Raw genomic sequence first — 16,756 nt, 5'->3', positions numbered from 1 at the left:
TATGTATGTGGATTTAAAAATGGACCCCCCCCCACCCAATCTAAATTCTACAATCCATTCTGTTGTGTCAGAACTTTATTATCTCATGTATTGGCCATGTCTGTGTATGTATGTATGAATGAGAGAGGTGGGGATAGAAGGTATTGTAATTGCTCTGGTGACTGACAAAAATTGGAATAACCCAGGTTCCCTGACTCTCATAGAAATCTACTGTATATAAAGACACAGGAGCCCACTGACTGCAAGCTAACTAAGGCTGAAATCTAAACTCACCTGGGAGTAAACACCATTGATTTCAATAGGAGTTGTTTCCGAGTAGGCATTGTTAGGCTTGGGCTGTAAAACAAGTTATGAAGTTGAGTTCTTTACACATGTGAGCAGGCTCTGTTTGTCACGGCTAAAATGGCCGCTGTTTCTTTAATGCGAATAAAGCTGGGTCAGCATGACTCAGCGGCTTGCAGCAAGTTGTATATATAAGTGAGAAATGTTAGTTTGTGCTGAGGCTGGTGTTTGGGTTGGTTGGTGCTGGTGTGTATAGTTATTCAGTCGTGTTTTGCACAAGGACTTTTAATAATAAAACTCTGCAAGGATATTCTCGTGGACTCTTTTTGTGCCGACAAGGAGACTGAGGAGAGAAAGGGAGGTCAGAACCCTTTCCTCCTTTTTTTTTGCTTTTTCACAAACACTGACAGGTTATGGGCCCAGTGTTTCTGAGCATGTGCAGAGTGCAAAACGACTGACAGCATCTCAGCAGGGAGCTGGTGAGTCCTGGTGGTGCCTGGAGCCAGTGGCTGTGCGTTGGAGCAGTTGGTGGCAAGCTGTAACTGTCTGCAGTGACGCTGGAGCGGCTAGGATCTGAGGATCAAGAAAGCACTCAGCGTCGGCTACTGGAACAGTTTGAACTGCTGGAGGACCACAGTAGGCGACTCACAGAGTGGCTACACCAGTTGCAGAGCCAGGCGGGACCTGAGGGACAACAGAGGCAGCAGCTAGAAGCCGGTGAGTGCCAGCCAGGACCATCCAGTTGGACTCTAAAGAGAGAGTCAGGAGAGATTGCTGGAGGCCCCACAGAAGGGGCTCAGCAAGCACCAGCAGAGATGGCAGATTTCCAGTCTTCCCAAGTTGTAAATATTGGGGGAGGCATCCCTTTTGAACTTCTCTCAGAAAACAACTGGCTGAGTTGGTCAATTAAAATGCAGCAGTTGTTAAGGAGAGATGGACTATGGGACTGTGTTGAAACTGAGGTTTTGAGACGGGACTCTGCTGAGAAAAAACGGCTAGATGAAAGGGCTCGTGCCCAAATTATGCTGTGTTTGAGCAACTCTCAGTTATTGCATGTAGCAAATGCCAGCACAGCATTTGAGTGCTGGAATTTATTAAGGACAATGCATGTCAGAGAAACTGCTGGAACTATCATTTCTCTGACCAGAAGGCTGTTCAGGACTGTTATGAAAGAAGGTGAGAGTTTGGCAACTCATCTTCAAAAGCTGAAATCTCTGTTTCTTCAACTACAGCAGAGAGGTAAGCGTTATGATGAGACTGACCAAACCTACATTATCCTTTCAAGTTTGCCTGAAAGCTGGTTGCCTGTGATTAACAGCATGGAGAGTATGCGTCCCCGAGATCTGACCCTTGAGTATGTGGTTGGCAGATTGACCGAAGAAGCAGAAAGAAGGTCAGATAGACAGGCTGAACTCCAAGAGCGGAGGAGTTACAGCAAAGGGGGCCAGCAGCAGAATCTGCCAATGGAGCAACGCCAAGGTTTGGACTTGGCCATGGCGGTGAGGAGGTGCTATAGATGCAACCAACCCGGGCATCTCCAACGTCAATGCAGGGCAAGACTTCCAGGAGACGACGTGGAGCAGAGACAGCAATCGACGCAGAAATGTAAGCAGAAGGGGTTCTCTTCAGGGAAGAACACGCGTTCTGCTCAGTTTGTGTCTGCATTTTCTCGAGAGGAGAGGAAGATACCTCGAGGAACATGGTTGCTGGACTCTGGGAGCAGCAGGATTATCTGCAACAGGAGGGAGGACTTTAAGACCCTGGAGAAGCCAACCGATGGAAAAGACTCAATCTATCTTGCTGATGGTCGTAGAAGCAAAATTGATGGCCAGGGAACATGTTTCCTGCAGTGCTTGAATGCTACTCTACCAGAGACTCTGTTTGTCAGCAGTTTGGACTATTGTTTGCTGTCTGTAAGCTGTTTGATTAATGCAGGGTATAGTGTTAAGTTCACGCAGGATGGCTGTCTGATAAAGAATGGAACTCAGGTATGTGGCCATGCAAAGTTGGAAAATGGGTTATATGTAATGCAGGACAAGCCTGTTAAAGCAGCCCAGGTGGTTCAGGATAATTTGCCAGTTCATAAGGGGTGTGTACATGAACTGCACAGAAAACTGGGTCACGCCAATTTCCGTGTGCTTTCAGAGATGCAAAAGGTGTGCAAGAACCTAAAAGTAAATAGCTGTAACTGTTTCCTAGATTGCAATGTATGTAAAATGGCCAAAGCTAAGAGGAAGCCTGTGGCTTCTAAAAGTGACAGAGTATCTAAAGAGGTTTTAGAACTTGTCCATTGTGACGTGATAGGTCCTTTTCCAAAGAAGACTGAAGGGGGCGCCAGATATGCTTTTCTGGTAATAGATGATAAATCACGTTTCAGTTGGCTGTTTTTGTTAAAACAGAAATCTGAGTGTTTCCCCACATTCAGAGAATGGGTTGCCCAAGCTGAAAAGCTCTTCGCTCGCCCTGTTGTGCAGTTGCAAACAGATAGGGGCGGAGAATTTCTGAACAAACAATTTGGGGCATGGTTGCGACGTAAGGGGATCACCCATCGTTTGACTAACCCTTATAGCCCTGCTGAAAATGGTCTGTGTGAAAGACGTGGGGCTGTAATACAGTCAGTAAAGGACTGCCTGCTAGTGGATGCAGGATTGGGCCACAACCATAGGCTGTGGGGCGAGGCTTTTCTCACAGCAAACTTTTTGATTAATAGAACCTGGTCTAGCTCTATAAAAGATATTCCATATCGTGTGTTGTTTGGGAAAGAACCAGAGTGGACAATGCTCCATAACTGGGGTGCTTGGGCACACGTAAATATCCCCAAAGCTCAGCGCCAGAAAGGGGGTGCTAGAGCGCAGAAACTGCGGTTTGTGGGATATCAGTCCTATGGCAAAGGGTGGCGTTTCAATTTACGCCCAGGACGCGTGGTTCTGTCACGAAGTGCAGACTTCGCTGACCAGGACAGATGGACTGCGATCCATGCCAACCCAGATTGCCTACTGCCCCTGCAAGTAAGAGAAGAGGCTTCTTCTCAGCCATTGGCAACGGAGGAGCAGGATGAGGAGGAGGCACAGATTTCCCCAAAAGATGTGGCAATAGATAATACTACTTCTCTAGAGGAAGAGGAAGAAGAGCCAGAGATAAGGGGGGAAGAAGTAGTAGTTGTGCCTAGACGCTCCCAGCGTTCAAACAAGGGTGTACCTCCTCAACGTTTGACCCTAGGAGGAGTGAGAGTATGCAACGTGAGTTGTGTGGAACCACAAAGTTATAATGAAGTCTTAGACTTACCCCCTGGGGAACGTGCTTTGTGGGAACAAGCCATGAAAGAAGAAATGGATTCTTTTAAACGTAACAAAGTGTTTGAGGTCATAATGCCGCCACCTGGTGGCAGAGTGGTGTCATGCAAGTGGGTTTACAAAAGGAAAACCCTTGCATCTGGGGAGCCACGTTTTCGAGCCAGATTAGTAGCCAGAGGGTTCACTCAGATTAAAGGGGAGAGTTATGATGAAGTGTTTTCTCCCACTGTAAAGAGTGAAACTTTTCGTTTAATGCTTTCCATTGCTGCTGTAAGACAACTAGCAGTGCACCATTTTGATGTTGATGCTGCATATCTGCATGCAAATTTAGACCATGAAGTGTTAATGAGACAACCCCCTGGGTTTGAAGAGGAGAATGGTGCAGTCTGGCGTTTGAAAAAGGCTGTTTATGGTCTCAAACAAAGTGGAAGGTGTTGGAACCAGTGTTTAAATGAAGCCCTTGTAAAACTTGGTTTTAAAAGGAGTGTGGCTGATCCATGCCTGTACACCAAGGGGACAGGCAACAAATATCTAATGCTCTTAGTCTTTGTTGATGATTTGCTTGTGGCAGGGAGTTCCACAGATGAGATCCAGAAGCTCACAAGTCAACTGGAAAAGAGGTTTAAACTTAAAGCTTTAGGGCCTGTAAGCAATTACTTGGGAGTAGAAGTAAGGCAGGAAGCAGATGGAAGCTTCCTATTGAGTCAGAAAGAGAAAATTCTTCATTTGATAGAGCAGTTTAGCATGGAAAACTGCAAGCCAGTTCAGACTCCCATGACACCAGATTTCCCAAAGACAGTGTGTGATGATGAATTTGATCAGCCTGAGTTGTATCACTCAAAAATAGGATCACTGTTGTATTTAAGCCAGTGGTCAAGGCCAGACATTGCATGTGCTACAAATGTTCTGAGTCAACGTGTATCTAAACCCAGTACTGCTGATTGGTGTGCTTTGAAAAGGCTTATCATATATCTAAAGGGGACATTAAATGTATGTTTGAAGATATCTAGTACACAAGATGAAAAATTAGAAGTATTTGTTGATGCGGACTGGGGAAGCTGTGTAGCTACTAGAAAATCTACAAGTGGAATGGTTATGATGTTTGCCAATTCCATAATTGGAAGGAGGTCAAAGAAACAAGGATTTGTTGCGACCTCATCCTGTGAGGCAGAATATGGGAGCCTATCGCTAGCATGCAACGAAATCATTTGGTTTATACAGATACTAAAAGATCTAGATTGTAAAGTAGATTTGCCTATCCAAGTGTATGAAGATAGCCAATCGTGCATTGCATTAGCGGGCTCCGAAATAATGAAATCCGCATCAAAACATATTGCTATCCGTCATGCGAATGTGAGAGATTGTGTACAGAATGGGGTAATCAAACTGGAGTATTGTAAATCACAAGATAATATTGCTGATTTGTTTACCAAGCCTTTGCCAGCAACATGTCATAATGAATTGATGACAAAACTGGGTTTATGTATATAATGCATGTATGTATTGTTTCTGTTGGGGTTTTTCTCATTTAAGAAACAGAAGGGGTGTCACGGCTAAAATGGCCGCTGTTTCTTTAATGCGAATAAAGCTGGGTCAGCATGACTCAGCGGCTTGCAGCAAGTTGTATATATAAGTGAGAAATGTTAGTTTGTGCTGAGGCTGGTGTTTGGGTTGGTTGGTGCTGGTGTGTATAGTTATTCAGTCGTGTTTTGCACAAGGACTTTTAATAATAAAACTCTGCAAGGATATTCTCGTGGACTCTTTTTGTGCCGACAAGGAGACTGAGGAGAGAAAGGGAGGTCAGAACCCTTTCCTCCTTTTTTTTTGCTTTTTCACAAACACTGACACTGTTTTGTGATTTGGAAGGGAGGATTTGTAGTTGGAGCTAGGAATGTAAGAGACAAAGAGAAGCCCTGTATTTGGCGGAATAGATGAGTGTGAGAATTCCCATTTTCTACATTTGAATAACCCACAGACTGGGGGGGAAATACAATTTTCCATGGAATCTGGGAATATCTCCATACTACCTGAATTGCATCAAGTATCCGTTCTCTTTTATGTGTTTGTAGCTGCCACTGAAAATCACTCTTCCACAGTCTGAGAAAGCTATTTGGCAATGCTTACCTGTGCCACTCTTCACCCCAATCTCCTATATATATTTGTTAGAAAAATGGGCAGTTCTTTTCCAAAAGCTTGTAAGAGACCTTTTTATGCACAATTTTGCAAACCATAAGGAAATTAATAAGAAGAAGCCTGAGATAACCTTTATACTTCTCAACAATTTAAGTAAGTTCCTGTCACAGTTGCTATAGACACTTATTTCCTGTGTGTGTACATGAGCTTCAGATCACTCTGAACCTATAATGCAGGCATTGTTGGAACAGACCAACTTCATATCTTGATGGCATAAATTGACTTGCACTGTAATTCTTACAGTAATTAAAAGAACAATAAATTTTCAGAGGAACTAAATCTTCGGAAATACAGGTTTGAAAATGCCAACCCGACAGTAATTTATTCTTTGATTATACTGGGCACACACAAATATCACTCGGTTACATAACAGAATTAATTAAACTAGTTTGATAGGATCTCTACTTTTGGGTGGGTGGGCATGTAGGGGGAACAAAATACATGGGTGGCTATCTTGTTCCTCCTTCCTCCTCTTCTCTTCTTAGTGTCTGGAACCTGTAGTTTCGACCAGCTGTGGTTAGAACAAACCACAGTTCCTTGAGATTGTACATATTTGGGATCAGAGTTTTGTTTTAAAGTGAAAGCTTTCTCTCTCTCTCTGCTCTCACTTGCGGAGGAGGAGATGAGAGGGAGAGATTGCAAGGAAAATAGTAGTAGTAGAGGTACTCATTCACCATCATCTTGATATCTGAATCAGGCCTAAGACTCATTGAACCAGGTAGCAGGTGCCTGTTAGGATAGCATTCAGATGACCAGTTTATTTTGCATTCATCCTGATTGTGTCCACAAAGTTTGCTGGGAGGTATATGGTGTTGGTTATGATCTGTTTACAGGGAGATAATATGATTTTGCATCAAGCAATTGTTGTTGCACACTTTCCAGTGCATTTACTCATCACTTTCCTAACATCAAAAAGTCTGTTTTGTTTTGTTTGAAAAAGAGGGTTTTTTGCACAAGAGCACCAAATTCACTTTAATTGCACCACCTGAAGGCTCGTATGCAATTGAATTTCACCCACAAAATAATTACTGTTTGTAAATGGCCCACACTGTACACATTGCTATGCCAACTGAGTGTCACAAAATATTGTTTAGCCTTCCATATGCAACACCCCCCTTACTTGTTTGGAGTTTAATGCATTTCTTTCATATGATTTACCTGTATGTTCAGCAGCACAGACTGTTTTAAAATAAATCCTCCTTTATTGAAGTATCTGCTTAAATCATAATGCCTTGCATGACAAAACCCCCAAAAGATTCATTGGATTTGAAATCTAATGCCAGTGATTTTAAATATAAGAGGCTCATATACAGAAAGTGTTTATTACAATCCGGGGTCCCCAACCTTTTTGGAGCATGGAGGCACATTTCGAAATCCACAAAACCATTGTGGCCCCACCCAAAAATACATATTTCACTGACAATAACCAGTGATACCCAGAACCCCCAGGCAAAACATGCACACCTACCCCAAAATAAATATACAAAAAAATTAGACAACCCCCAATGAAACAACCATTAAAGGCCAAAACTTATTTTTTAAAAAATGAGAAGGGTCAAGAGGGCTTTGGTGAGTAGCAGGGATATCTGTTTCTGGGGTGTTGTGGTACTCACAGGGACATGTTGGGGACCCCAGGATTACATGCAATTCATTTTCACTTTCCTCCTCACCAACTCAGAATTGAAATGCCCAAACCATATGCTGACTTAATCCTAATATGTTTTAGTGCCCATAAGTGATGAAGAGGAGGGAGATATGCTCTTTGATAGCATTGCCAAGTCTGCCATTGATCCCTTCGACACATCTTCTGGATCTGTACAGTTGATTGCCATAAAGCCTGTAGCTTTGCCTCCCGCACACACATCTTCGGATAGGAATCAGGAAACTGCTGTCCTTAATGGAGAGGTAAGATTATATCCAATAAAGTTGTGTAATCATTTATGCATTGGCGGGTCTTTAAAGCAAGTGCTCAGAGGAGCACTTGGCTACCAGATCCGATTGACACTGGTTGGAAAGCTAGCCCCTGGTGGGGAATGTTTTGTGACTTGTGGTGTTGACAGGTTGTTTGTGGAGCTGCTTAAGAAAGGCTAAAAGACCATTCAGGTTGTGGCTGCAATTTCTGAAAGGAAGGATGAAAAAAAAAAAAAGAGGGGGGGGGAGGAGTGTCCTCTGTTGCCTTTTGGGACTGCTAAGATGGGGTAATTTCATTATGGTGAAATCATGCAAAAGGTTATTTTATCCTTTTTGTATTGCCTTATGCAAAAATTATCCATAGTCATACTACTCAGTATGTATGACAAATGGAGGAAGAAGAAGAACAGCAAAACTACGAAGAGGGCCCCCTCTGTTGATCTTAGAATTTAATAATGTGTGCAGGGATGGAGGTGATTATCACATATTTGGTGGCCTAAGTTGTTTAGGGCTACAAACACAAAGGTGAGCAACTTGCATTGGGATCAGAAGTGAAGTAGCAACCAGAGCAGCTGTTTTAGAACAGTGATTTTGTGAGTTCTCCACCCAAAAGACATTTTCTTGCTTTCACTTACTTGTACAAGAAGCAACAGTCAGTATTCAACAATCCCCCCCATCAAAGCACCATATATATTTAATTACATTTAACTTTAAGGTAATGTAAATTATATGAATTCTAAATGGAACCCCTGCCAGTAATCTGGCTGCTGCATTTTGGACCTGCTAAGGTTTCTGGGTCATCTTCAAGTTCAGCCCCACATACAGGTGTACGCCATAATCGTCAAAATTATAACAAAAAGGCTTGACATATCTCGCCTTGCATGTCATGAGTCTATCTCATATATTAGTTTCACCTTTTAAGTTGAATTACTGAAATAAATGAATTTTTCCACGATATTCTAATTTTTCGAGTTTCACCTGTAGAGTGTGCTACAATAATCAAATCTGGAAGTGACCCAAGTATAGAGTACAGCAGCAAATCATTTGTCCAAAAGAGGCCATAGCTGGCAAATGAGTCAGAGCTGGCCACTTGAGTCTCCAGTATACAGGAGTACTCCCAAATTATAGACCAGTTTTGTGGAAAGGAAATTCCACCATCTAGGAACTGGCACAGAGAATGCATTCTGAGGGTTATGAAACTACCAAGAGGACTTCTGCTGATCTTAATACCTGTAGTTTCACATATTTGGGACCTAAGTCATTTTTGAACAGTTGAAGTTTCCGAGTTGCCTTCAAGGGCAGCCCCATGTAAAGCACATTGCGGTAATCCAATTTGGAAGTTGCCCGAGCGTAGAGTACCATGACCATGTCATCTCTGCCCCAAAAGGGCTGCAGCTGGAAAACCAGCCATAGTTGAGAAAGGCATTCCTAGCCCATAAAGGCCATCTGAGTCTCCAGTGAGTGACAATGTAGGACCCAGGAGCACTCCTAAGTTACAGACTTGGCTCCTTCCAGGGGAGTGTACCCAGTCCAGGACTCCCCGGTCTCCCCATATTTCTTTCCACATTCATATTTAAACTGATGTATATTTGATATTTGTCAATTGACACTGAAGACCTGCAGGAGGGGAAAATTCCCACAGTTTGCACATAATGAAAGGGGGCAGCCTTTCCTTATTTTATTCAGCGTTCCATACAGCAGGCCCTGTTTGCACAATAAATGCATACTTTACATAAAAGACCTATTTGTTTAAAAACTTACTTCTGATGCAAAGTTGTGGTTGGAGGGATATAGCCTAAGGTATAGGGCAGGGGTAGCCAACATAGTACCCTCCATCAACCATGGCTAGCATGGTCAACAATCAGGGATGATGGGAGTTGTAGTTCAGCATCATCTGCAGAGCACTATTTTGTCTATTCTCAGTATAGAGAAAGGGCTAGTTATATCTTCACATTACTGCACATTGTGATAAGAGCCAATCCAGATCATGAACTCACATTTTCATTGGCTAAAGTGAATGCTGTTATAAATAAAACAGATTGAAATTCCCCACAGTCAGCTGCCTACTCCCTGCTGTAAATCACTGCTCACACATGTGGTCTGCTCATGTTAGTAATGGTAATGAACACAGATGAGTTTGAGGTTCTTCTTCCATAACCTGAAAAAAAACTTGCAATGTACGATTTTCCATTATAGGCACTTAGAGCAGTGATCTTGCATGCATTCATTGCTATGACATTTCACTGCCAATGTGAGTAGACTGTTAACATGATTTGCAGAAGTGAGCTGGGAGTTGAATGTAGGAGAACTGTCAGATTTCCTTGTTATTTTGAGATTTGCCTGATGCTGAGGTCTGGCATAGGTAGCTGAGGATAGTGTCCCATTTTTATCACCATTGTAAACTATGGATTAGACACTACTGCCTGAGGTTTCATCTAGGGATAGTTGCCAATTCTACCAAAAAGGAAACTTAAATGCCTACAGATCCTGAAGCTGAGGCTCCAATACTTTGGCCACCTCATGAGAAGAGAAGACTCCCTGGAAAAGACCCTGATGTTGGGAAAGATGGAGGGCACAAGGAGAAGGGGATGACAGAGGATGAGATGGTTGGACAGTGTTCTCGAAGCTACAAACATGAGTCTGACCAAACTGCGGGAGGCAGTGGAAGACAGGAGTGCCTGGCGTGCTCTGGTCCATGGGGTCACGAAGAGTCGGACACGACTAAACGGCTAAACAACAACAAATGCCTACTCATACATAATCTATAGGCTATAAAATAATTGGCCAAAAGTCAACAAGCCTTAATCAGAGGGTTAATCTGAACAAATAGATTTGATTCTAATAAGTATTTTTTGTTTGTCAGGTTAACAAAGCCTTGAAGCAGAAATCTGATATAGAGCACTATCGCAACAAATTACGCCTGAAAGCCAAACGGAAAGGCTATTATGACTTTCCCCAAGTTGATAATAACAAGGGCTTAGCAGACAGAAAAAAGATGTATGAAAAAGCACAAAATGAAATAGATCATATTTTGGATGCTGATACAGATGGATCTTCTCCGTTTGTAGAACCCAAAAACAGGTGAGTATTTGGTATATATTTTTGTCATTTCCCACATCATTTCCACCTCTACCATAAAAAGGCAAGTCGCGAGGAGTAGTGTCAATTGGCAGAATGGCAGCATGAAGTGATAAGGTTTTTTTTGCGTATGAAGAATGTCCCCATGTCTGCCATCTTTCCCCTGTTTAGCGATTTGCCATTTCCTTGAGATGATTGGTACTTTATTTATGAATGTATTAAGCTGTAATATGATGATAAAAGAGTTGAGAAGCAATATGGCTGTTGGGATAACATTCTCTTTTTTCCTGCCTATTGATCAGACCTCAGAATTACTATTATCTCTTGACACCAGGAGAGGGATGGTGGTCTGCCTGGAGTGTGCTGTGCTACATACAGTACTGTGGATGTTGGAAAAATAGATGACAGTGCAGCAACTTTCAAATGCTGATGTTACAAACTAATGACTTCTCCTTTTTTGCCTATGTTAGCAGTCAAATACTTTTTAGGGACGTAATTGTTGTTATATGAACGGAGTCATACATTTCTCTGAAAAAGAATGGTTGAGTATATGCTGAACCCTATTTTTATAGAGCAGGGTTTCAAAAATTTGAGTCTCCAGCTGTTTTGGGACTACAACTCCCATCATCCCTAGCTAGCAGGAACAGGAAACCCTGCTGTAAAGAGCTTTAGATAGGTGATTCTGTGGGTTGCATTGCCCCCCCCCCCAGTTTTTTTGATGTAATTAATAAATTATTAATGGTTTTGTATTAAAACACAAGAGGTGATATGTGGCCTCTGTTGGAATTTTCTGTATTTTCTTAATGTTCCCCATCTGAATTTGTTGCTTTCTTAGTTCAGTATACAGTATTTATTCTTATAAGGACAGATAGTTGTGCTGGTGTCTCTTAGTATTGTAATAAACAAGAACCATTAACTTTTATGCTGGCCATTAATTTTTTATTGCGGCTGTCCTTCATGGGCTTTTGACTGTAAGATAAGCAGAAAGACTCCAGCACACAGAAAGTCGGAAGTTGTGTGGATGTCATACAGAATGCTCAGTTCTACTGTGCAAGGCTTAGGAAGAAAATAACATTTTCTCTCTGACACCCAGCTGCCAATTAGAAATTGCAAGTTTTGAAACAAAAATTCCCATCCATTGTCCGTCAAGCAAGCAGAAGTGTCTAGAAAGAGCTTTTCTGCTCAAGAGCAATAAGAACTGAACTGTTACTCTATTGTCACGTGTTTTCTCAGACCAGGAGGGATTAGGAACTGTTAAGTGATTTTTCTACCTGGAATTGTTTGCAATGCTTCCTCCAGCCCACATAGGTATCCCTGAGCTGCAGGGCTCTCCACTTAAGATCTGCCTGCAACGCCTGTGCAGAGAAGTCAAGGGAAATGTAGCGTAGAGTTTCTGGAATATCTTTGGTATATAAAGAATGGTGAGATCCAACAGCCTTTATGTAAATTGGAGCCTAGATAAAATTAAATAAAAAAGAAAGTAAGTGCCAGAGAAACATAATTCTAAGGCCATTCAGGTCAGCAAAGAAGAAAGATTCTTGATTGGTTGGTCTGGTGCCATTGCTGGGACATTAGGGCTTTGTACAGGTCTCCAGTGGAGGAGGCAAGTGGAATTGTTACATATGCATAGTAGAAGATAAGATAAAGTTTGAATTATACAGTAGCTTCTTCTATTAGCATAGGCTATCTTAGGAATATAAATGAAGCAGGCAGAAGTTTTATATTAATGTACACAGTGGAAGTGATATAGCCCTGGAATCATGACTGGGAGGTTAGAAAGTATCAAAGGAGCAAGAAATCCTTAACGCATATTTAGCATGAAGTTTTACTATTGAGCCAGTAAATTTTATTATGTACTCTGGGATTTGCTTGCTGGTGCACAATGTAGAAAGAGGCCATGGTGTATGTGTTCCATGAGTTTTAATGTTTTATTTGTTGTTTTAGAGAAAGGAACTTCCTTATTCTAATCCATTTTGCCCAATAATTCACTCACAAATAGTGAAAAAGGTTTTTGTGTGTGTTTGTGGGTAGGGAATATTCACAAATTCAGACGTTATTCAGGATTGGATGTCATTTTGGGTTAGTAATACCCACCTTTTGCAGAAGGGTATTAAATTACAGGTATTTTATCATGTTTACTTAGTAGAGAAGTTCAGATTTTAATCAATTAGATCTTAAAATTCTGCATATTTGCTCTTTGTAAAACAGTATACAACATCTATAGGTTAAATCATAAAGACATTAGGAATCTTTTCCTCCATATTCCTCCTCTGCAGCTGCTGTTACTATTCCCTCTTGGCTTGGTACTTCAAAATGTGAAGAAATAAAACTGTCACCAAATAAATTATTCACACACTGGCCTTCGCACATTCATATTTTTGTATAACATCACTCTAAAAACATTTACAAATTATCAGTGGTACTAAATAAACTGAGTTGTACATGGACCAGGTCCCCAGCCCTATAGATTCCTCAGAGTATTGTTCGTCACGTAGTCAGTGTTTTAAAATGCTGCAGTTGTATTCCCTGTCGACAATGACTAACCTATGCTTGTGCCAGTTGTTCATGTTGATACCTCCCTTCTCATTAGTGAATCTTCCTTAAATCAGCTAATTGGCAATCTCAGGGCAATTTCACAAAGACTGCTCATTATATGTACTGTTCTTGATTCCCCCCTCCCCTTCCTTAATAGTTTCACAATTAGGTCAAGGGTGTGAATTTGCCTAAAATAATCTGAAAACAGGGTAATCTTTTAATCACAGAAGTGTAGGGCCAGTGTCAGTCCCACCCTGCTGTACCTCGCATAGGGAGGGACATGTTAAGCTGCCCTGTCCCTGGCTCCAGTAGTTCTTTGGAAAAAGGAGGTGACAGCCTACGCAACAGTGCATTCTGACAGCAATTTGCCTTGGGTTTGCAGGCAGTTCTGTCCCCTGGAATTAACTTGCTCCTCTGTCCTCTAACGGTAGCTACAGGGGAACTCTAGAGACTTTCTTCCCTTAGAAAAAACTCATACCACCTCCCTGAATTGCCTCCTTCCTTCCTTCCACATTTCTAGCCCCTTTCCCTAGAAGATAGAAGGGGGAAGTGCAACACAAATTCTACCCAATTAAGGGATTTGTGGAGGCTGGAAGCTCCCTGAAACCCCTTTGCAGAGTGTTGCTATTTCAGGTGGGATTGAATCACAGACTGGGAAATTCCAGTTGCACAATTAAAGTAGATTTGAGGTCTTGCTCAACAAACCCAGTTCCTCAGAGGATTGGGCTTTTTTGTTTTTTTAGGAAAGGGAAAGTGACGGGGAAAGCGTACTGGAGGAAAATGTAGGACAATGCTTGCTTGACACAATTTTGTCTAGCCTCGCTGAAAACATATTGGGGCAGGTTTTCTGGAAGCAACTCTAGAGGTTCCTCCTGTTCCAAGTTTATTAGCCATTTGCTGACCAAGCTCATTCTTGGACAAGGATAGCCTGGCTAAGATGATTCATGCACTAGTAACCTCAAGTCTTGACTATTGTAACACCCTCTATTTGGGGCTGCCCTTGTGCCTGGTCCAGAAGCTCCAGCTGCTACAAAATGCTATGGCTAGATTGTCGATAAGGACAGACTGCACATATCTCAATTGCTTAAAAGTTTGCGCTCACTGCTTTCCGTATTTTTCGCTCTATAAGATGCACTTTCCCCCCTCCACAGTGTATCTTCAGTGTATTATAAAGTTATCCTGTTGCTTCCCCCCTGAATCGAATTAAATGAATCAGTTTAGGTATAGAGACAAACTTCCTCATTTTCTTCCAGTCACTTGGGTTTGCCTCTGTTTTAGTAGTATACCGTTTTAGTAGTGGCTGGTGCCCATTGGAACTGGGAGGGAGAAAGGCAAGGAGACCGGCAATAGGTGAAGGCAGAGACAGTGGCAGACAAAGCGAACTAATCTGAGGAAAAAGTTGTTGTATTAAACTTGTGATTAGTTGTACTTTTTTACAACCTAGTATTCTGCCTTTCTGTATACAGATTAATGTTTCAAGGTTGAGGATTTTGTGATAATAAATTCTTAAATAAATGACTTTATACATTTGCAATGAATGTATGAAAATTCTAGCATTTCCACATTTTCCTCCCTCACCTCAGACCAGTCCCACTAAGATCTCTCTACAGGTCTCATGATACTAAACGAATGCAGCAATATGCTAGTTAGGTTATTCTCTTTCTGTTGAAAGCAAAATAATAATAATAGTGTTTTGTTCATGCACTAGAGCAGGGAAAAGTAAAGCCCCCCCCAAAGGCATTAGGAAATAATGATTCTACAGCAGGCACCCTCAAACTACGCCCTCCAGATGTTTTGGGACTACAGTTCCCATCATCCCTGACCACTGGTCCTGTTAGCTAGGGGTGATGGGAGTTGTAGTCCCAAAACATCTGGAGGGCCAAGTCTGGGGATGTCTGTTCTAGAGCCTTCAAGACCCACCAGCATTATAATGTGCACTCATGGTCTATGTAGATGCCCCGCTCTGGCCTTCAGACCTGCTGTTCAGCTATGAAGTAGGTCAGAAACTCTGCCTCCCACTTTTATCTTAGCTTCTGTCTTGCTTATTTTCTACCCCCAGTGAGTCATCTGATAGATGTTCATTGTTAGTCTGGTTTATTGTCAAATTTGTGTCACAGAGAAAAATGGGCACCTTTCCTGCATCCATCATCCGTTTCCACAGCATAGAGCTCTGTCATAGCTGTGGGACAATTGCTTGATTTCCTTAGAAATAACTGGAGAGCTTCAGATTAAATGATGCTACTTATTGATGTTCTTTATGGACTATGTATACTGACTGTATAGTGATAACCAATGCTTTTTTTCCTTAAAAAAATGTTTAGGGGTACTCTCATTTTCCTACTCAGATTGAAATACTGCAACTCAATGAGGCAAAACTTAGATTCACAACATGTTTAGGGCTATGCCTACCCCTGCGTCCCCCCAGAAAAAAGCAATGGAAATAACAAGATATGGGAAATTTAGGACTGGTTCTTTTGTGCTAGATCTGGGGCTGATGGGAGTTGTAGTCCAAAACAGTTGGGGGACACTAGGTTGGTTAAGGCTAGTATGAACTGTGTTACGAACTGTGTTATTAGAAGTGTATTGTTTCTTGAATGCTATTTCTTAAAACAAACGTAGCAGTTTTTAAGAAGGTTGACTCTGTACAGTGGTACCTCGAGTTACATACACTTCAGGTTACAGATGCTTCAGGTTACAGACTCTGCTAACCCAGAAATAGTACCTCGGGTTAAGAACTTTGCTTCAGGATGAGAACAGAAATCGTGCAGCAGCGGCGCAGCAGCAGCAGGAGGCCCCATTAGCTAAAGTGGTGCTTCAAGTTAAGAACAGTTTCAGGTTAAGAATAGACCGCCAGAACGAATTAAGTACTTAACCTGAGGTACCACTGTAGATGATTTTGAAATGCTTACAGTGTGCTAGCAAGGAATCAGTTTGAGTGTGACATGAACTATCCACGAGTCTCTGGCAGGCAGATTGCTTGAGGAAAAGCCACCACCCAGTTACCCTTTTTGTCCTTTTGTTTGCTAATTTTGCACATCAGGTTTTTTTCATTCACATGCCGTGATCATGTGTTAGTCCCTGTCTTTGGGTGATCAGACTTCAGTCCAACAATGCAGTTGCTAAGGGTTTGGAATACTGTACTGAAAAAGGTTGGCACCTAGCTGAATGGTTCGCTAACGTATGTGAGACGGTATGAATATGCATTGGATGATTTTCAAGCACATCAGGCAAATCAATCATTATTGCAGGTTATTATTGATATGGAAATGAATAAAGAAATAACTGGTGTATAGTTACATGAGTTTGAAATTGCAGAGTTATACACAAATCTTCACAAAGAAGAAGCATTTCAGTATTTGTTTGGAGTACATTGTCTAATAAATTCTAGTTGTTTGTTTCCAAGTGCTTCAATCAATATATAATTTGACTTGATGACTGCCAATGTGTAACTGAATATGCATGGG

The 16,756-nt window shown here is 41.8% G+C and overlaps 1 protein-coding gene across 6 annotated transcripts in view; it reads left to right on the top strand.

Annotated features, from left to right (window-relative positions):
- KIAA1549L (KIAA1549 like) overlaps window positions 1–16,756 on the top strand; it is a 155,585-nt gene that overhangs the window by 115,899 nt on the left and 22,930 nt on the right. For all 6 annotated transcript variants that reach the window (XM_083398012.1, XM_083398016.1, XM_083398015.1 and 3 more), the window contains 2 exons: window positions 7,495–7,673; window positions 10,543–10,760. In XM_083398012.1, coding sequence (XP_083254138.1) covers window positions 7,495–7,673; window positions 10,543–10,760 — 397 coding nt within the window. The remainder of the gene's footprint in view (window positions 1–7,494; window positions 7,674–10,542; window positions 10,761–16,756) is intronic.

The sequence above is a fragment of the Podarcis tiliguerta genome (genome assembly GCF_965153285.1).
Source record: "Podarcis tiliguerta genome assembly, chromosome: 1".
Lineage (NCBI taxonomy): Eukaryota > Metazoa > Chordata > Lepidosauria > Squamata > Lacertidae > Podarcis > Podarcis tiliguerta.
The sequence above is the reverse complement of the archived record's forward strand: the minus strand, read 5'-3'. Positions and strand labels throughout refer to the sequence as shown.